A 21,635-nucleotide genomic window follows, 5' to 3' on the forward strand; every position below is an offset into this window, starting at 1 on the left:
AAACACTGGAAACGGGATTGAATCGCAATCTTTCAATACCCTTAGATTACATATGTCATGTTTATAGCTGCGAGTCATGTAGGTCACAGGGGAACAAGCTTCCTTTAGTCTATCAAATCTATCTTTCCAACTTTCTTTTTGTACAAAGCATGCAAAAATTGAAAATGCATCGTTTTATATGAATACCATTTTTTTCAGGAACGTACTCAGTATACCTTTCTACGGAGTCAACAGAACTATCCGAGGAATCCGTTAACCTTTATGTTTATCAAGGTATGAAATCACATTGGTTGAAGAGGTGTTATGTATAGATCAATGCTTCTACTGCTAATGGTGATGACGATGAAGATTTGCTGCTGATGATTTTGAAAATGATGGTGGTAGTGGTGGTGGTAGTGGTAGTGGTGGTGGTGATGATGGTGATGATGATGATGATGGTGACAGTGATGATGATGGTGACGATGATGATGATGGTGATAATGATGATGACGATGATGATGACGATATCAATCAAAACTTGGTTCAGATCAGTCAAAATAAAATATGAAAGCAGTAATCATAATGATAATAGTAATATAAATTACGATGATTGATGTCTCGTGACATGTAGACTTTCCGTGGAATCTGCCCTAACCCTTTAATAGGCATACTTTACATAATTTTCCTCCATTTTCGATTAATACAGATCAATTTTCCTGAAACCATTTAAAGTACACAAAATAAAAAAAAATACAAATAAAGGTTGATTCCGGGGAAGAATAATAAAACTAAACTGTTAAATTATTGAAAGGGTATTAATACTAAGATCTACATACACTGTAACTCTATCGGCGATAAACAGTTCTGAGATCAAAGTTACTTGGCACCTGTAGCAATCCCGTACTTGAAACCCCTATTTATATGTGTAATGTTGCACCTATCTTCTCTGAAAGGTATACCAAGTCGCGCCCGCTCCAAGACCAAGGAGATGCAATGATTTACCGTATAAAGGCGCTAACAATGTGGTATTGGGTGCTCGTTTGATGGGTTTTTTTTAAGAATTCAGGACCACACTTGATTTCCTGCTCTGATCATATTCTACTCGTATTATGTTTTTATTGTTTTTTCCTGCAGAAATCACCGTAAACAGCATATCTCAAAGTGAGTTTGATATAGATGATGGCGAGACCTCCATCTCCGTTAACATGGTGTCAACAAGCGGAGCCTTTACGGCTTACAAGACATTGACCACACCCAAAGCTATCATCTACACTGGTAAGTCCTAGTTCAAAAGGTTCAATACGGGGGAGCGTTTCATGAAATGACTTGTCGGACGTTTTATCCGACAAATCCTGTTTTATCCGACAGTTACCATAGTAACAGTGCCTCTAAGCCAATCAGAGTGAAGGAAAGATGTCAGATCTGACATCTTGTCGGACAATATTGTTGATGAAACGCTCTCCTGGTCGCATACTTATGCACATCAGTTCCACTTTACATCGAGTAAAATAATGCCACAGAACGTTTTATGGATCAAATTGACCCTTTCTAACCTTCGTTTGAAGGCGTGTCACCATGATATAAGGACCGCAGAAAAACACACATCACACAAGTGTGAACACACACACCCGCATTTTTTTTTTTTTAAACAAGTGCACACCTAGTTACCAATAATGCATATAGCATTTCCATTTATTTGAATGCAGGATAAAAGAGCATTGTAGATTAAATGCCTTGCTCACGGGCATAGGTGCCGCGGCCGGGATCGAACTCCGGACTTTCCATGTATAGCCAGGCGCCTTAGACCACTCGGCCACGTGAGAGTGGGTGCATACACCCGCACCCACCCTCACGCACACACACACACCGAAACGCTTAATATCTTTCCAAATATCCTTTATATTCACTCTCACACTCATACCCATGCACGCACGCACACACACATGCACATACTTCAGTATCTATATAATTAGCTCTTTTTATAAATCTACATAGGATCACCTGATCACCGAAATATTTTCAAAAGAAGGCACTTCAATAGTTCCCGTACCCTCCTTGAAATTAATTCTTTCACTCTCAAATAATCTGTTCGTTTTCTCCTTCCTTATAGAAACTGAGAGAATTGTCATCGATGGAACCTTTGGCGGAGACAACGATGATCTTCTGGAGTTTTCGGGGCCAATGTTGACGACCTCGACGCAGGTTACTGTGTATCCATCCTTCAATGGAATTGACTCTCTGGCTAACCCCGATAATGCAGGTTTCACCATCACCTACTATGCCCCTGCTCCGGTTGTCGAGAGTCTAAAGTTTTCATCCACGGGTAATGATTCTACATATTTTCCTCACTTACAAATCTTTTAATTAAAATTTGACAATTTGGCGTACTTCCTATTTGTTAATAAGACCCTTGATCTCTAAGACTAGGCAATGAATATACTCACGGAGTACAGGCAAGTGTGTCACGGGCACATCCTTTTCTGCTCATGTCTTTTTTACTATACTTTCAATCATAACGAATTCAAGTACAAGAATAACGCCTTCAAAACACAGTGGAATAAGATAAAACTTTAATCGTACATAATTTCGTATTCCCTCTTTTCAATGTATGTCCATGTAGGCTCTATCACTTAGGCATAATGAATAAAACGGTAAAACATGGGGTTTGAATTTGCTTTTTCACTTCATTCTTAATTCAGGAGAACTGTACTTGAAGTCACATCTGCTTGTAGACTATAAATAATGCGTGGTTTGAAACAGCGAGACTTTATTTTTGTTGTTCACGATGTTAATCATCACCTGCCCTATTACAGGACATCTACTTGAACTCGAGTTTGACGTGGCAATCAATGAAGATGCTGTGACGTCATGTGATGCAATCTTCATGAATACGACCACCCTGGGAGGCGAGGATGCCCAGTGCTATGCATTTCCTTTCCTAAGAGTTATTTACATTCTACCTTCAAGTCTGGACGGTGGAAGTCTTATTGAACCAGGTAAAGATTAAAACCATCTTAACTTGTAGGCGACTGAATTTTGTGATTCATATGTAAAATTGGATCCAGCAGTTGGTACCGTGCAAATATTGGCGGGAAGGCTTTTGGGAATGCGATATAACGTCGATTTGAACCAATGTCGTAATTGATGTTCATTGGCATATTTTGTTAACACTTTGTGTTGAATATCCTTATCCAATGTTTCCTTTTTTGAGCACTGAAACCCCATTCTAATAAAATCATGGGTTTTCTCCTCTTTTTTCTGTGACCAATCTTTTGGGATATAAACGTGAAGAGTAAATAAAAAAAGAAATATCTTTAAAAAAGTAAATCTTATCATCATAATAAAAATGAATAAACTCTCTCCTAATATCAATGATTAATTTGATAATATTCCCTATATTTTGCAGATGATGAACTGATTCTGCGCGAAAATATCCTGAAGAAGCGTGATGAGGAGTATGCTCGGTACGCCAGTGGAACACTGACGGCATCTTCCCCCGACGAAGCGGTTTCCGTTATCGCTGACCTTCAGGGTACTGAAGTAATAAGCAGTTGTGGAAATGTCCGTCTCAGTGCTTTGCGATCCCGTGGAAGCGCAGGGCGTTCTTTCACCTATCAATGGTCTGTGTCCAGTGACGGTTCGATCCCAACCGAATTGACGGATGAACTAACAGGTAGGTTGGTTGGATAATACTTCGACCATTATGTAAGTGGTAGGTTATAGGCATCACGCTTTTAAAACAATGCACCTAATGTTGCAATATGGCGGGCAGTTTGAGTTGAGAGATAAAGTGGTTCAAGCACAATCAAAACCTGTATAAGGTTTTTTAGAGTTAAGTAGAACTGCATGCTAAATTCACTTACAGATTAGTAACACCATGGTTATCATATCCATCACTCTTATTAAAACTGGTATTCTGTGCTCGCTAGGGTACATGATACGATACTTTACATAAAAAGCTAGATAAGGGCGATTATGCCTATTGCAGATTCATGTTGAAAAAAAAGCATAAGAAATATCGAAAGAAGTGGTCTTTTTAAATACCCCCTTCTAATCGATTATTGATGTTCTTTATCTTGTAGCCGCAGAAAATTATGCGTTTGTCAGTCTGGCGGGATCCTATCTGGACCCAAATACAGAATATACCTTTACCATAACGGTAGAGAACTTCCTTGGAGGAAGTGACACTGACAGCTTAGTGGTGACTCGATCGGATCTCAACAGACCAGACGTGGTGATCTACCCAGAGAGAGTTGATATCAGCAGCGCCCTCATCTCTCAATAGTAAGTTTAAATATCCGTACCATCTGAGTAATCTGTGACTGACTCTAAAAGGAGGAGACCAGAAGCACGTTGGAATCTATTTTCCAAAGCTAACGTCGAGGGCGTAACTTCCTGTCCCAGTTAGCTTGGGAGATTGGCACTGGGTTAAGATAGATAGATACGTGAGTTTTTGGAAAGTTAGCTTCCTTATAGCAACATCCAAACTAGACTATGATAGTGGAGGTAGTAGGGCAGTCATAAGCAGTAGATGATCTGGACACATTGCTTTGAATGGGCACACCCTACATCACCCTCCCCTTCCCCATTTCCATCAAAAACTCGCTAGATCTGCAACTGATCTTATGCCAGGTCATAATTCTCAAAACTAAAAGCTCATCTTGTGGACTGTGAGTTGGAGTTGTGTTCTTTGTGGAAATACTTTCAGGGATTCAAATCTTCAAAGTTCAGTAAGATTTTCCATTTAGTGTCTTTTTTTTCTTCTTTATAAACATGTCCCTCTAAAGTCTTAAGGTTCATATACCCTAGTCGGAACTGAACTTAAGACTGTTTTTTTAAAGTTTGCTTGCTATCTTGTGCATAGATTGATTTCGGTCGCGTTTGTTTTTTTATCTTTTGGACAATTTTAGACACACATCTATGTCACCAAATCGCTGAGTCGAATATGTTGAAGCAGAATTTAAATTGCAGTTCGAAATTATATGAAGGAAGCTTTTGTTCTTTCTTTGTAGCTTTTTCCTCCGCGCCTCTGTGCGTTTCTCCGAGGCGTGTGGTGGAGCAGAGCAAATGGTATATTCCTGGTCAGTGGATGATGATAGCATCGCTCTTAACCTGTTGACAATGAGCAAACCACTCTTATACGTTGGAGCTGGTACTCTTCCGGGTAAGATTCCTCTTAGAGTATATTTTCATTTCCCTTAGTTTCATTCTTCGAAATATAGCAGTTTAGGTCATCACTTTCTAATCGAATCGAGGCAATTCGAAATAAGCAATCTCGGTTTTAAAGGGTTATCCTGTCAAGATATTCATGGCATTGAGTACTTTTCAAACACATTTCTCCGTGTTTCTTGTGTATTGGATATACGATCACTCAATCAAACTTTGAAGAAAAAAATAAATGAGGGATTTCAAAAAAAAATCCAGATAAATGCATAAGATTTGATAAAGATTAATCTAGAAAGAGATAAAAGAGTGTCCTGCGAGCAATAATGCATATTAGGCCTCATAATCACTGGACTATTATATTCATTTGCAAGGTTCCTTGTGGGGACCTTATCGTGGATATGGTGTCAATTCTAAAATGCATTTCCTTCGTCTCACCTTCCAGGCGACACCGACGTGACCTTCACCTTGGAGGTCAGCAGAGAGAGTGACCCATCCACAGTGACCACGCAGACTGTTACCGTTACCACGGTTTACTCCGACCTGGTTGCCCTGATCGCTGGAGGGTCTGAAAGAACCATTGGCGTCGACAGCGGTAATTTCACACTGGATGGATCTTCGTCTTCTGATCCTGATAATCAAAACGAAGAGATGGCCTACCTGTGGACTTGTGAGGAGGTACAAGTTAATTCAATTTCCTGCATATTCAATTGTCTATGAAATAATCTATATAGAATATTAAAAGTTGCCCCAAATTTCACACTTTATTATATACTAATTTGTAATACGTCGGTTTCGATGAAATTTGATACGTTACCGAAAACAAAGTAGAGAAAAAATCATCCTATGAAGTATTTATGAGTTAGACGCAAATCCAGTTTGTTATGATCATGTCAACAAAAAACTACAAGTAACCCTGGAACTAAAGTTATAAAGAGGCAATAGTAATTGTGTAGAAGCATCTAAACTATTTGGAACTGGTTTCAAGATAATTTCATTTGTAGTTTACGACAACCGCTCTACCCTTTGTTATGTATCTATAAACAAATATCATATTTCTTTTTCGCCAGTTGAACTCAGATACAGGAAGCTATGATCCGTGTGTATCAAGCGACACCCGTGAGTTGTTCCCGACAGAAGGCGAATCTACAGCGAGCACTTTGTCATTAGCTTCCAACAATCTCTACTCTGATTCAACCTACCGGTTCACCCTCGAGATCACCAAACTATCGAGGACGGCATCAACCAGTGTCACCGTCATCGCAAAAGCTGGCAATCCCCCACAGGTTAATACCCCTATTTTGTGTTTGGGGATTTTCAATCCAAATCCAAAGAAACAGAAAGCTGAATGTTTGAACGAACTTTTTAACAGCTTTTGAAAGTTGTCAGAAGGTTTTGATTTTTAGTGTTTGGTAGTACTGGTAATCCTTGGAACGTAAGTTGCAGCTTTATAAAGGACAAAGTGTATACTAGTATTACATTTAGTGCTTGTCTTGCCTTGGTGCGTTTTGATTGGGTTACTTGGAGACCGCGAGGAGCCGAAAACATGCTACTATAATATTAAATCTTTTTATTACCCATCACATTATCTTGTAGATAACTGTTCCTGAACCCCTCCCAGACAAGATCAAGAGCAGTAGTTCCCATACTTTACGAGTATATGTCACCCACACATCAGATATTACTATCGAGTGGGCAACCGTCGATACAGATCTCGGTGAGTATTCCATATTTCACGTTTTCCATATAGCGATGGATATATAATTGCTCAATTTTAGATACTAAAGTGCCTGCCAAAATTTAACCATGACATCTGCATTTTTAATGATATAGAAAAGTATGTCATTAACACTCGATTAACTTTATTCGTCTTTGGCTTGTCTCTTTATTTTGGCGGCAGGAAAATGTTGTTGACATTGGCCCTTCTGTTGCAGAAGACGTTTCCCCGCACCCATGCAGGATCAAACTTGAACCCCTAGTTCTCATAATGTAATCGTTCGGAAAAGTCCAATGTTTTTGGTGTGTGATAAATGCATATGTAACTCATGCGGTAATTTAAAGAAGGTACATTCAAGATTAACACGATTGGGATTAAATCAACATTTTCCTCCATTTTATTTGTATCGGGAAAGGAAGTTTAACCTTTGGCGATAGATTGCATCAATGGCGTACAGTTTTCACTAGAATTCGTTTGGTTATAAAAATGAAATTCAATCATTGGTGAATCTTACATTTTTTATCTTCAATTAATGCACAGGATACGGATACGTTGACTTTTCACAGCTGAGTAGTCAGGAGCTTCTCCTACAAGGAGAGACGTCACCTTTCTTTACAACCGCTTATGTTGCCATCCCTACAGGTAATTTACAGGAAAAGGAGATGGATAGGTTAAATTCAATTGTCCTAGTATATTGATTTGAATGCAATAATAAGACTATGAATTCAATCCAAACCGTCCGTATCACATAGATAAAATTATTTCAAAATCAAAAATATTAAAAGGGGGGGACAATCAGAAAATAGGAAGCCTTAATCATTTTTATAATGGTGTCCTTGTATTAAGTAAGACGGAATGACCATGACAACGGGGCACTTTGTTGTTGGATCAATGTTTATAGAGTAACTTTAAATGTCAACTCCTTACAATATGAAAGTGAATTACACTGGCAAATGATTAAATCCCAAAGCATAAACAAATTCACGACCGGACATGATTTGTATTTTGGTCTTGGAAGGTCGGCTGTAGGACTAAATTTACTAAGTTCACTTATCTTTTATTTCTTTTTTTTCTATTCTGTTGGGTTTGGACTTGAAAGAAGAGAACGAAATCGATTGTTGCTTAATTTAGCTATTAAAACAACTTCAAACCTTAACTAATTTTTTTCTTCATCTTCTAATCTCATCATTGTAGGGACTTTGGAAGCGGGGTACACTTACTCTTTCTCTGTGACGGTAACCGACGCAGAAGGTCAGGTCTCGACTAGCAAGATCGCCACCACGACATACGGAGGGGTGTCATCCTGTACCCTTGGCATCGTTGATGGTTCTACAAGCTATCAAGAGCTTGATGAGGTACGCTTTGAAAAGGGGCCCACCTTTTTTATTCGGAAAAGGAGTAGGCCTAAAGGGATTCAGAGATATTTCTGTCACCTACACTGATGAAGGTCATCAATGTTGTATAAGTGTCGCAACTGAAGAAATTAAGATGATGACGTTAATAGTAGTAGTGGTGTTGTTGATGAGTTGGAAGATGCATCCGATGATGTTGACCATGATAACAGTGATGATGCTAACATTTGCGACTGGAGTGTGATGCGAATTCAAACCACAACCATTTTTATCCATTGTCCTCGTCACTGAGATTAACAACTATATTCCCTTAAAAATGTGATGTAATATTAACAATTGAATTACTTTTACCCGTTTTCCTCTTTTGTTTTTTTATCTCTAAAGATCACTCTGGTGACTCAGAATTGTGTAACGGATGCCGAAGCCTATCCTCTGACCTATCAGATACTCCATGAGAGGGCAGAGTCCTCTGGAACTCGTTACAACGCTCTAACAGGTGCCTTGGCAGAGGCCAGTATCACCATCGTAGGTCTCACAGCCTTTAGCAACGACCAGAACACATTTGCCGTCAAGGTAAGCAGAACAGTTTTACCTAACAGTCTTCTATGTGATTCGATCAGTGATACCACCAAGATGTCGTGATCCTAGATCATCATCAGGACTCATACTGATTGCATTTTTATCAACCTTTGTAACTGGAATTGTATAAAGTAATCAGATCGCATTTGTTACATTCTCGGTTAATTTTGACGCATTATATTGGGGGCCGATTCATAAAGCTATTTGTATAAAGTTAAGAGTGACTTTAAGAACGACTGGTGATCCTTTCTTGTGGTAAATGATATTCACACTTGAATGTTCGTCGGTGATTATTTAATGCGTAAGAAATGTTCACCAGTCGTTCTTAAAGTCGCTCTTAACATGCAAACAGCTTTATGAAACACCCACCAGGCGAAAGGACACATTTTCATTTGCTATTGCAAAAGCTCAAAAAAACATGCTCGTATGTTATGAAGCTTCGCAAATCGGTCGCTTGCGTTTTTTTGTTATTCTTTTAATTCGGCGGAAATTACAAAGTAATTTGAAATTTCTCGCGAATGCTTCCTATATCCTGGTGCATTTTTTATTTGTTAATTCTTCTCGAATATGTCTTAAAAGGTTTGTATGACTTGCGCGATTTTCGCAAATCCTCAGCCATTTTACGATATTTTACCAAATGTCTCGCACAAGCAGCGATGTTTGACCGATTGTTTCCCGACTTTTCTGCGAACGTTTTACTTATTACGAGACATGATGTATGCTGTTCTATATACCACCAAAATATCGGTCGGATCATCAAATTCACAGTGAGCGAACGAGGTTCATTGATCGCAAATTGGACGCAAAACGTTCGCCTGTATTTGGATTAGATATCTGCAAGAAAGTCGCACATGATTTTTAGATCGTTCGCGCTTCCTGTTTTCAATTCAGACAGCTCTGATTTCCAATAAACATAAATTATACATCGTCTGGTCTATCTGTTTTCATAAATTATTTTCCACCTCTGATCACATGCCATATTTAATTCTCGTTAAAATATTTTCTTTCATTACCGTGTGGTTCGGGTTAGATGTAATAAAATGAATGTTATATTCAACCCATAGTAAGGTAATAACTGTATGATATATCTTGTGGTCAAATGTTGTATTTTCCGCGCAGATCAATTGATATATAATTCTCAGTTTCCTGATTATTTGGCGACGGATCCTATTTCTATCGTGAACTAATTGAAATTTCTCTTTATCCTCATTTGGTATAGGTATGCAATGATGTTGGTATCTGTTCCCTGTATGCTCTTACACTTGATGTAACTGCAATTGAATCTTTCACTCAAGAGCAGTTTGAGGAAAGTATAGCCAATCTAGTCGATCCACAAAAGCTTTCAGGTAGGTTATCATCTTCTTTTCCTCCATTGTAATCACAACAAAACTTAATCTTAAGATGGGCAACATCACCAAAAATCATTTTAATTAGTTGAACCACTTACTTTTCTTTTCCTTCTGTCTCTTGGATGAACGTTGAATTCACTTTTTTTTATTTCGGTAAGTAAAGTAAAATCAACAGCAATTTTCTTATAATGATCATACTAGCCAATATATTCACGTCTTCCTTTCCTGTTCTCCCTTTTAGATTACTTGTCCATTTTTATATTTTCTTGATTTTATTTTGAGTTGCACGTGTTTAAGAGAAATTTTTTATAAAAAAAACACTACTTTGAAAGGTAAGGGGAAAAGGCTTGGTGTCGGAAGGCATTAATTCTTATTCCGTATACACTTTATTAAGACCTGTGGGATCTCTCAACATGTTTTCTTTACTCTAACACACATCAAAAATTGTGGTATTGATTGGAGTACATAATATAGTTTATGGACCACACCAGTGATTTTACTCCAGTATCTTTGGCAGTTTTACACTCTTTGATGTTACGTTCAATCTATTGCTCTAGAGTCTAAAATTTAACACAACATGGTGTAATTCTCTAGGGACACCAAGTGGTGCCAATAGTAATTTTTTTTAGTGCAACAACCAATATAATGTATTGTTTTCATGACATTATCACGCAACTAAATAACATCTCTGTCATAATTCAACAGGAAACTTCCTTGATGCGTTGGTCACCTTCAACACCATCGCATCCGTTGGCGTCAGCGAGAGCAGGAAACGAAGAGCTGTGGCAGAGACGTCTGCTACAGCTAAAGAGCAGCTGGATCTTCTACAGAGTGCTATCTCCTCGACGGTTCTCGACACGGCATCCGCCCAGACCCTTCTTGATCAATCAGACAGCGTGGTCGTTGCCGAACTGACTCTCGCCGACATGGGTAAGGGGCGGGCTATGAGTCCAAGGAAACTGAGGGGGCGGGGGAAGATGCATCACTTTGTAGAGCAATATTCATGTCTTTCATCGGAATTGGTGGTCTCGACCGATCACTTGCAAGACATGGTGATGACTACAGTTTGGATGAGTTGTTACAAATCCAAAGCCAATAAATCTTAATACTGACTTTTTAATTAGTAAGATCTCACACTTTGTATTCTGATGAAAGTAGGCCATATATTGATGAGGTTCGGGAAGACCTGATGCAAGCTACACAGAACCTCAAATAGTAATGTTTCACATGACACGCTTATCATAAGTAACAGATCGTCCTGCCTGATCTTTCCCTTAAAATTATTCGATTTGATGAACATTAGATGGCATTGTATCAGGTTTGTCAAGGCGATCATAATTAATAAGTTAGGCAGAGGAAATTGAAATATATTTGTGATATATAATTCATCTCAATTAAACACTAACTTAATAAAAAAAAATTGGAGAATATAAATTCCTACTACTCAAATTCTTTTCGTATTTTACCCGACTTTTATGTAGATGTATACCTGGATATCCTTATCGAGCTTGTAGACGTGTTCAGTGATGAAGAACTCCCCGAGTCTAGCGCTGAGACAGTTCTTGAGAAATCGAGCCAGATTGCTTCGGAGCTTGACCCGCAGTACAACTCTGACATGTTTGCAAAGATTGCGTGAGTATAATCCCAAGATGTTGCAAGGATACTGTTCTTAGAACAATGCAATACGCAACTAAATTTTGGACAGGCATTTATCATCATCATTATTACTTATCTCGAAAAGTTCTATCAGTACTATGTACATTACGAAGCACAAACATACCTCAGTGAAACTGGATGTTTGTCTGAAAATTTGACATTTGGCAAATTTTTTTGGCATTAAAAGTCTAATGAATAATAGAATATCAAATCAGCATAATTCTGTAAATATGGAACCAAGCATAACTATGTTTACGTTAACTTTATGTTTTTCAAGATGGGAAGATGAAGTTGCCTATCATGTAAGTAGAGTTCTCTTTCTGTTTGTTTTCAACCCAGGACCCTGAGGAACACACTAGTCAAGGGCCAGCTGAGTCAGATCCCTCTCGGAGCGGAACCTACCGAGACCAGAGCTGGGTCTCAGACCACCAGGGCTTTCTATGCTATTCCACGTGACACCCTGAGCACAACATCAGATAACACTTCCTTCAGCGTCAAGTTCGGAAGTGAGATCGAAAACTTGTGAGTATATGAGAATCAATAAATCCAGACCTCCCGCGCTCGTCAGCTCATCCCACTATTTCAAGTCTCGCAATCATCTCTGTTCTATTCCATCTCCATATTCCATGCCACTTTGTAGTTTGAAAAAAGAAAACTATCATGCAAACCGTTTTCAGGAAAAATATCTATCATTGCTTCTGCAAAATGTATATGCAATCATTTTTCCTGTGCTGATTTTTTCCTAATAGATATGCAAGCTGGACGTGTGCTTCTGGGGGTACTTGTTCTGGTGTTCAGATAAGGTTTACTCAATACGATGATGATGTTGATCATTACTCCACTTCCGCTGAAGATATGGCTAACAGAGCTTCGTCCATCCTAGAAATAGATCTGCTTGATCCAAGTGATTGTAAGTCATCCAAATTATGAAGATATTGTTTCTGTATTTATTCATTTACTTTTTGTTTGGTTGTGGATTCAGTCCGACAGTTGTTTTATCCAGGATATCAATCATTCAATTGTTCATTGAAAGGTTTACTCATTTTCCTATTCATCATTTAGTAATTTATTTGATTCTTAATACGTTAATAATAATAACAATAATAATCATTCATGCATGCATGCATTTATTCATTTGTTTTACCATGGAGATGGATGTTACTATTTCCATGAATTTTTTACATGTCCATATCTTACTATACAAAAACACGGTAATCACCGTCTTAAGACAATAGCTCTTGGTCATTACCCCTCTACAACTACCCGATAGGACAACACCTCTACGGATCATGATTGCCCAGATTGCCCAGCCATTATTTATTTCGTTCTACATTTCTTTTTCGTCCTTGGTATATAGCATCCGAGTTAGATATCACCGGACTTACCAGTCCCATCTCAATCAACATGACCGCAACCATTCTCCAAGACGATAAGGTCTACGACTGCTACTATTGGGATTCCAGCAATAGCTCATGGAGCCAAGACGGACTTACGACTGTCTACCACTCAACCGTCCTTTCAGAGTGCCAAACAACTCACCTTTCAGCATTCACGCTGATCTCCGTCGATGCGCCGACTACGGTTCCCATGCCGACCACTGTAGAAGATGACGTCGCTTCTTCTACCGGTACGTTTGATGAATTTTTTTTGTCAGAGTATTAACAATGGTTAATAAATGTGTGTAGATCAACCTTTAAATTATTATGATTATTATCTATTTCAATCCAATACTATTCAACCAATCCAGAATTGCATATGGATACAATGTTATTATCTAGCTGCCGATTAAATGGCGCTGAGGATGCTGAACATTTACCGAATATTCCTGTTCACACGTATTTTTAACTTGGAAATGGGACATAATGAAGAATGTTTAAATTTTTTGTTCGGCGTTTATAATTGTGCAAAGTTGTGGCTATTTGTATTTGTACATTTGAAGATACTTCATAGTCGCTTCAGATCAATTTTGCATATCACTGTTATTGATAATATGATAATCATAACAATTCTTCACTTTTGAACTCTTTTCCAGACTCTGGAGCTACGACCACAACAGAAGTCAGTAAGTGACTCTTTGGTTGTGTTTTTATATTTTATCCCTGCCCCCCCCAAACAAAAAAAAAACCTCCACTCCACTTACCTTACTGAGAAAACGATTACCTATTGCCCTTATTGATCTTATTTGAGGTCCTAAATAAGGATCACGTCTTTAGAAATTATGATTAGCTGATGTCACTTTGAGTGATTGATTATGTCACCTGATCCCTCTAGAAAATGATTAAATTAATAGAATATTGAATGAATGAATAAATATATATAGATAATTAAATGATTGAATGAAGTAACAAATAAGTGAATGAAAGAAGCTCTTACGGAGCTTTCCTGTCAAATTGATGAGCTACATAATTTTCAACATGAATAATTATGTCTGTCATCCTAAGTCGATCAACTTGGTTTTATGGCTTTTCTTTAATTGGTTGAAAGATAACACTTCTCTGGTGTGGACATATAGATTCCGGGCTGATTTTAAATCAACACCAGGGTTTTTGCAGTGTAGGAGTGTCTTCTTACATGGTATAATCGCTTACTCGACCTAGATTTGAACCCTGGACCTTCTATATTAATCCTGCCCTTGACCTTCCAAATATCCATTGCATTAATTATCCTTTACAGGTGAGAGCGGCGGCGAAAGTGGACTAAGCACCACCGGCATCATCGTCATAGCCGTGGTCATACCTGTCGTTCTGATTCTGATCATCGTCATCGCCATCGTGGTCATTATGTCGAAGAAATCCTCTAAGATCGGAAGCGCTGATGTGGAGAACACGAACAGCAACGGTGCTGGCATGGGCACTAGTACCGCCGGTGGGCTCGTGCCCGTTGAGTCCGCTAACCAGGTAGGTTGATTTATATCAATATTTCGAATAATAATAAAAAAGTATTGTTGCATTTGGCTGTTTTCTCATTTGTTACTGTTATGTGTTTAAATGAATCTAAACTTAAGAATTAAGTAAAGGGAATGGTTTATCTCCAAAATTTGACCATTACACATTGAGATTTAGGCTTGTTATTTTTTGTACATTTTTCATAAAGCTATTATTTAAGCTTGTGGTTTCTTTCTTGAAAATGATACTTTTAGTAAGAACACTTGCAAGGCGCCGTTTCTTAAAAGACTTAAAGTTATGGATTTGATCACAACTGTAACTACCATGGTAACAGAGCTCGGCATCCAATCAAAATCAACATTTCTATTCCAGTTACCATGTTTGGCAACGTGACACATGCCTCATGAACACAACGGGGGGGGGGGGGGGTGTAAAATCTGTTATTCTTATAAATAAATGTACAGCATAAACAAATTGGAACCATATGGATACCTTATTGGGCCAACAAATTTTGAGAAATTTTGTTATTCATATTTATTCAATCCCTAGATTAAGTCATTCGAAATTTTATACTTTATGATACATGGTACTGCACCTTTGCTCCTCGTCACTATCCGTGATTTACTTTTCTTCGTTTTTATATTACCAAATTGTCCATGAATTCTTATGAATTTTCCAGGCCTTTAGTACCCCGAGCCATAACCCACCAACTGCTCCCCCCGCCAAGCCGTCACATACCGTCGAAGTTGCCGCTGTCCCTGAACCAGTCGCCCAGGACCCTATCATGGACGCTACGAGCCTCCCCGGGTCTCCGGAGCCCCCTCCAGAAGGACCCCACATCGATACTATCATAAGGGACGCACAGGAGGGTGGTGGGGCTCAAACAACCGTAGACAGAGCCATGACACCTGTGGAATAAATTATACCCCCAAAATAAAACAAAATTAGATGAATTAAACCAAATTTATAGAGAGGTAATGGATGTAAAATAGCAACTTCCCATATGCAGATTTTCAGTGATATATTACTTTCACCACTGACGCCACGCATGACTCAATTAATGGATACTGAAGACAACAGGTATAATTTTCATTTTCTAAAGGTTCTGTATACAAGTTGTGTCAAGTTATGCTAAAGTAAAACCTTCACTGATTCATCGGTAGTGTGGTAGCTTGGTCACTGAAGATCGTATTTGTAAAAAAGGCCCTTTTGTAGGTGGTGCGTATCAGGAATTCCATGCTGAAATCACTTCTTATTTAGCTGTGAGGCTTCAGTTACAAATCCGTTCATTTATTCTCTACCAATATTGAAATATACAAGAAGAATTAATCTTAACTTTTTATGTTTATCCTGTCGTGTTTCAGACAAATGAAACCTATCTATCCGGGTAATTTCATACGTGTGTATCATCGATCGGCCTCTAGATTGGATTACATTTTTAATAGGTAACTGTGTATCACATCCCTTCTTTAAATTATCTCCATCATCGATCCGAAAAGATTTGATTATTGATTCATTGGAAACATTATCACATCAGATATGAATTATTCATATCACAATGCCTCACTTGATTGTGTTGGTACCTACTCAAATTATTTTAGAGATTCTTGTAACTCTTTGGAGGCCTTAGAATAGTATCACTTAAGTGCCATAATGTCCCCTGATATAGAGTTGATAATTCCCCCGTGTTATTTTACACATGTGAATTTGTCTTCTCATGCGATGACAATCCAGTTGTCGATTTAATCTGCACATGCGCACATGAGTGTAGATAAAACCTGGAAATTATGCCGACATAATTGTGAAATAAATGTTAAATAATTGTTGTATATCTGTATCAACATTACTTTTTTTCCTTTTTCAATGTTGTCTGTTCTTGCTTGATTTTTCTCATTCGGCCAATCAAATTTTGGGGGTGGCTTTAAAAATTATACATATTTAAAAATGTTGGGCATATCCCAAACATACCTTTGCGATTCTATGGTTTATTATAACAAAGGCTGATATGTTCAGGCATTACAATTTTAAGTATATAATATATGCATGATGTGCTTGTCATATGGATTGTTATAGCAGTAATGTCTAACATAATATGATGCATCTTTGGAATTTTGAATATATTCAAAGGTCGCATTTATTTAATCAATATGTAATGTTAAGTACACTCCGTCCATGTTTAGTATGTCAGGGATTTATTTAGCGAAATAATTCATAGTCATTTTCAAATGTTTACTTTTAAAAGTCAAAAGTAGAAAACAAAATACTTCCAACAAAAATTTAATGACTGTTTATGATATTTTAGGGTAGATTTATATTTCTCAATCAGGATTGATATAAAGTATTAACTTCCATGATAATTCATACGACTATTTGGGTTATTTTTAGTTTTTTATCTACACAATACATTGTGGGTATTTCAAAATTTTGAATCGCCAGAACTTTAGAAGCATAGTCCGAGAGGTCAGCATTCTTTTGACAAGGCATTTTACTTTCATTTCCAGAGGGAGAAAAGAGATCATAAATCATGATACTCTTATTATGATAACAATTTTGAAATTTAAATATATTTTCGAATGGTATATTGTCAGACATTCACATTCATTCGAATGATGTAGAAAATTATTCTTTTGTGTTATTTATCTTAATAATTTTGTTTCATTTTAATCATGTAAATAATATCTTGAAAATTTATCTTATGTGCATAATTTTATTTTTCAGTATGTGACTATATGATCTGTAAGATTTGATAATCATTGTATTTTTATTATGATTCCAGTAATATGGATCAATCAGTGTAGGCGATGAATTTAATTCTTTAAATGTCTTTCAACTCAACTACCTTTCGCGACTCATGCTCTGTGTGATTATTCATATGCAAATAGATGTTATATTTGTTTAAAAAAAAAGAGTGTATATAAAAACGTAATAATTCACCTTGAATTTTCATATTTTTAGGCAATATGAATTTATATACAATTACTATTTTTATGACATATGTATATAATACCAAAGATCTTTCCTTGTTTAAGTACAATTAGTGGAAGATATTCCTTTATATGAAATACACCTAATCGTTTCCTAGACAGCTGATCCTCAGTTTGATGAATCGGCATGTTAGAAAGCATCCCACTATTAATATGTTTTGAATTCATTTACAGCTAGTTCTTTTCTGAATTCCAACAAGAATCACAAGCATCTGAATAATTATCATCTATTCCCGCACCCCCCCCCCCCCCCTCCTTTTCACACACCCCTACCATGCCGATGTAATTTTAGATTGTATAACAAACACTGTTGGGAATTTTACTCAATTTAGTCTTTCGAATACGATTTATTTGTATGGACTTGGTGGAACTGTAAGCGAGATATTCCTTTATTCTGCGATAGCAATTAGACGTTGTGAGGTTTTTGTTTAATAAAATATTCATGATGGTCATGAAAGTTTGCGGTGAAATGCATGCAAAGGTCTATACTGGTATTAATGTGTGTGGTCATGAAGATGTTAAAGTGGTGTTTCATTCTCTAAGCCAAACTCTCTCAACCATCCTGTCTCACAAAACCCGTGTAGTTAGAAAACACAACGTTTAAAACCACTGTTATAAGCTCTTGAAATCTTTCTTTGCATGGTCATACACAAATTTGTGATAAAAGTCTCAAATATAAGACTGAAAAAAATATGATACAGGTGCCAGGTTGGTTGCAGTAGTCGCTCCTCAAAGTAACAAACATTCCATCTATTTCTCATTTTTTTAGAATATTGCTTTAATAAATTCCTTGTGCTCGTACAAATCGTGTAATTGTTTGCATTATTTCATTATTGTAATAACCAGAGATGATCCAGGGAAAGTGGGGCGCCAGGGGAAGGGACCTAATTTGGGGGTTTGCGAAATCGCTCTTTAGGTTGGTGTGTCTGTGAGAGAGAGGGGAATTGAAAGAAAAAAAAATAAATGAAAGGGAGAGGAGTTGAGAGAGAAAAAGGGTTGGGTAATTATGCAAGCGGATGGGAAACGGGGGTGGGGTCTGACATAAATCCAGACCGAACAGGAGGTGGTTACACACTGAGATGAATAAATGTCCATAAAAATATATATATTTATACATAAATAATAAGAATACTGGGAAAAGGGGTTCGTGAAAGGTAGCGAAGCAACGGACTCAAAAATATTTTGGTATTTCAAACCTTGAATAGTTTTATTTATGGCGCATTTACCTTGTGCTCTACAAAGATTTCAATTGTTCTTCATCCCTTTATTACTCACTTGTATTTTATTTGTCCTTCAACCATCAGAGGTAACGAAATTCATGTTTAACTTTTACAAAATAATGCGACAAAAGTCTGCACCCCGATTGGGATGCGAAATTCAGTGATTCTGAATAGATTCAAAGAAGCAAAGCGACAGAGCTTTACGAAAAATTTGCAATTCAAAAGTAAACGACAAGTGTTTTGAAGAACCCGCTTGGGTAGCTGAATCCTCTCTCTCTCTTTCCTAATATTTTTTCAAATATAATTTCCTCCAATTTTTTCTTTTTTTTGTTGTTGCGGAGTTTGCTCGCCAAGAGTGTTGTCTCCATTGTTAAAACATGATTAAACATAAAAACATTTGTTAAATCTTTCTTAGATCAATCAATATAAATGTTTAGGGTACTGTTTTCCTCTCTTATTCTGCCCCCCCCCCACCTTTCTCTCTCTCTCTCTCTATTTCATCACCCTTCTCTCTATTCGTGCTACAATCATCACAGAATAATGGATACAAACTGGCTTAGATGACCATATAAATAATTTCTTTATTTTTACATTAAACATTCACGGCCATCTTTAAGATATCTTAAAAAATATGTATTTCAAAATATGTATGTCAGATGGTTATTAAAGGTCAGTCCATAACAACAAAAAGAGAATTCAAATAAAAAGAGGAAAATCAAACAGGCATATTGCTGAAAACTTACTATATCGGATATAAAGTTAGAAAGTTATAACATTTAAAAACTTTACTTTTATTTCACAATATAGTTATATTCACAACACAGTCACATGCACATGAGAGTCAATGATATCACTCGCTCACTATTTCACTTGTATTTTATCATGAATAATTTTTCGCCGTAACATTATTTTGTTTTTTTCTCTTTTCATTCAAATCACCTTTTTGCTGTGGTGGACTTGTCCTTCAACCCTTTCCATGCATACTTCACACAAATGCACACTTGGTGCCGAGCAAACTTCATATTTCACGCTCATCAAACAATGCGTTGCTTCCCTCCCTGAAAATAATCCAGCACAGATGGGTTCATGGTCCAGGGCACAAAGAGTTAAAGATATATTATTACATATTAAATGCTTCCTTCACCAAGGGACTGTAGTTGCCTGAAGGTTTGTATTAATCAGTTGAAGGAGAAACCTGTGAGTTTCTTGATCCAGATGAAAAAAATCACAACGAATTGAAAAATTAAAAATTACAGACACTTATCATTGTACAAAGCTGCACATACAAAGAGGACTAGTATTTATGTCACAATGTTCCCAGGCATTTCAAAATGATTCAAACTTGAAGTGTTTATATATTTTAAATAGTTAGTTTAAACAAATCAAAAACTTGACAAGATTTCTCCAGATTGAAGATAAGAAAACAGTTTTATTTGTCACAGAATATTACACAAATGATGTGATATGTGAATCTTAACCCATCTTCGGTCACTAAATCAAAGTTCATATTAAATGATATTGTGCATGTATATTGCATCATTCTTTTAAATTTGCTCTTTCACATAAGATCATCAATTAATCTATGATCAGAGAAAGAAAAATCACATTAATTTCTTGAAATTTTTGTTATGATAATGATTCCCTTCTTCCTCTGACAATAAACTTAATCTCCCATCAAAATTCCTTAGAAATTTGGAAATTCTAAATTTATGTAATAATGAGCACACAAATTTCAAATTCATTTAAAACTGTTCAGAGCGCTTGCACAATAAAGCAGTATGTAAGTATAAAAAAGTCAATGCCCTTTTTTCATGTGAGGTTACATATGCTCCACATGTGACTGATATAATGGTGACCTTGGAAACAAAAACAAATAACTCTTGTTTGAAATAATTACCATAGGAGGTAGGACTTTTCTGAAATACCAAAATGAGAGAATTTTTGTTAAGAACATATCATGAAAAATAGGTATAAATGGACAAATTTTCAAGAATTTTGTCATCAATAAGGAATATTGCATGCTATACATGCCACATCAATTTTCCCTTAAAAACAAATCTTATCAGATCGCTTGGTAAGATAATAAAAATCATTCCATATTTCAGAATTACATTACATCTGAAGCAGATTAAATTCTGGTATTTGGTTACCTCTTACACCAATCATATTTGTAGTGATGGGTACTTTATCAAGTTCTATTTCATCCTTTAATGAATCATAGAGCAAATCATAAAATGAAGGGTTGAGCCATTGGGGTTTCCATGATATCCTGATAGGCAGTGTGAGGCTATAAGATCATTTGTTTCTTACTCTCCCAAGCAATGATAATCAGTTCCTTGCTTGATTTCACTGAGCAGATTACAAGATGTAGCCTTAAAGCTGTTCCAAAACATCCTCATCAATCAAGTCCCCAATTTCCTAGTACAACTCTGTTACACTTTTTCATATGTCCCTTGCAATAGTAATGGCCAGGGACATCTTCAATGTGCTCACATAGAGACAGATCATGGAATAAAGCCTTTGACACTGTTGCAGAACTTCCTCCTCAATCAAGTCCATGATTTCCTAGTAGGGTTCTGTGACACTATTCCATATATCCCTTGCCAAAGCAGTGGCAAGGGAAATATTCAATGTGCTCGCATAGAGAAATAATGGAATAAAGCCTTTGACACTGTTGCAGAACTTCCTCCTCAAGCAAGTCCATGATTTCCTAGTAAGGTTCTGCTGCACTTTTCATATGTCCCTTGCAAA

At 37.0% G+C, this 21,635-nt stretch overlaps 1 protein-coding gene across 1 annotated transcript in view; it reads left to right on the plus strand.

The window, feature by feature from the left end:
• Nucleotides 1-15,608, plus strand: part of LOC121415809 — a 43,568-nt gene extending 27,960 nt beyond the window's left edge. Inside the window, exons 10-31 of the mRNA XM_041609139.1 lie at nucleotides 199-273; nucleotides 1,114-1,254; nucleotides 2,090-2,302; nucleotides 2,793-2,975; nucleotides 3,386-3,652; nucleotides 4,062-4,263; nucleotides 4,992-5,143; nucleotides 5,588-5,820; nucleotides 6,213-6,428; nucleotides 6,739-6,859; nucleotides 7,400-7,501; nucleotides 8,054-8,214; nucleotides 8,596-8,784; nucleotides 10,010-10,136; nucleotides 10,845-11,069; nucleotides 11,621-11,771; nucleotides 12,135-12,317; nucleotides 12,545-12,705; nucleotides 13,153-13,422; nucleotides 13,828-13,857; nucleotides 14,469-14,692; nucleotides 15,360-15,608. Coding sequence (XP_041465073.1) covers nucleotides 199-273; nucleotides 1,114-1,254; nucleotides 2,090-2,302; nucleotides 2,793-2,975; nucleotides 3,386-3,652; nucleotides 4,062-4,263; nucleotides 4,992-5,143; nucleotides 5,588-5,820; nucleotides 6,213-6,428; nucleotides 6,739-6,859; nucleotides 7,400-7,501; nucleotides 8,054-8,214; nucleotides 8,596-8,784; nucleotides 10,010-10,136; nucleotides 10,845-11,069; nucleotides 11,621-11,771; nucleotides 12,135-12,317; nucleotides 12,545-12,705; nucleotides 13,153-13,422; nucleotides 13,828-13,857; nucleotides 14,469-14,692; nucleotides 15,360-15,599 — 3,866 coding nt within the window. The 3' untranslated portion in view covers nucleotides 15,600-15,608. The remainder of the gene's footprint in view (nucleotides 1-198; nucleotides 274-1,113; nucleotides 1,255-2,089; nucleotides 2,303-2,792; nucleotides 2,976-3,385; nucleotides 3,653-4,061; nucleotides 4,264-4,991; nucleotides 5,144-5,587; nucleotides 5,821-6,212; nucleotides 6,429-6,738; nucleotides 6,860-7,399; nucleotides 7,502-8,053; nucleotides 8,215-8,595; nucleotides 8,785-10,009; nucleotides 10,137-10,844; nucleotides 11,070-11,620; nucleotides 11,772-12,134; nucleotides 12,318-12,544; nucleotides 12,706-13,152; nucleotides 13,423-13,827; nucleotides 13,858-14,468; nucleotides 14,693-15,359) is intronic.
• The last annotated feature ends 6,027 nt before the right edge of the window (nucleotides 15,609-21,635 follow it).

This window comes from Lytechinus variegatus, chromosome 5, assembly GCF_018143015.1.
Source record: "Lytechinus variegatus isolate NC3 chromosome 5, Lvar_3.0, whole genome shotgun sequence".
NCBI classification, from domain to species: domain Eukaryota; kingdom Metazoa; phylum Echinodermata; class Echinoidea; order Temnopleuroida; family Toxopneustidae; genus Lytechinus; species Lytechinus variegatus.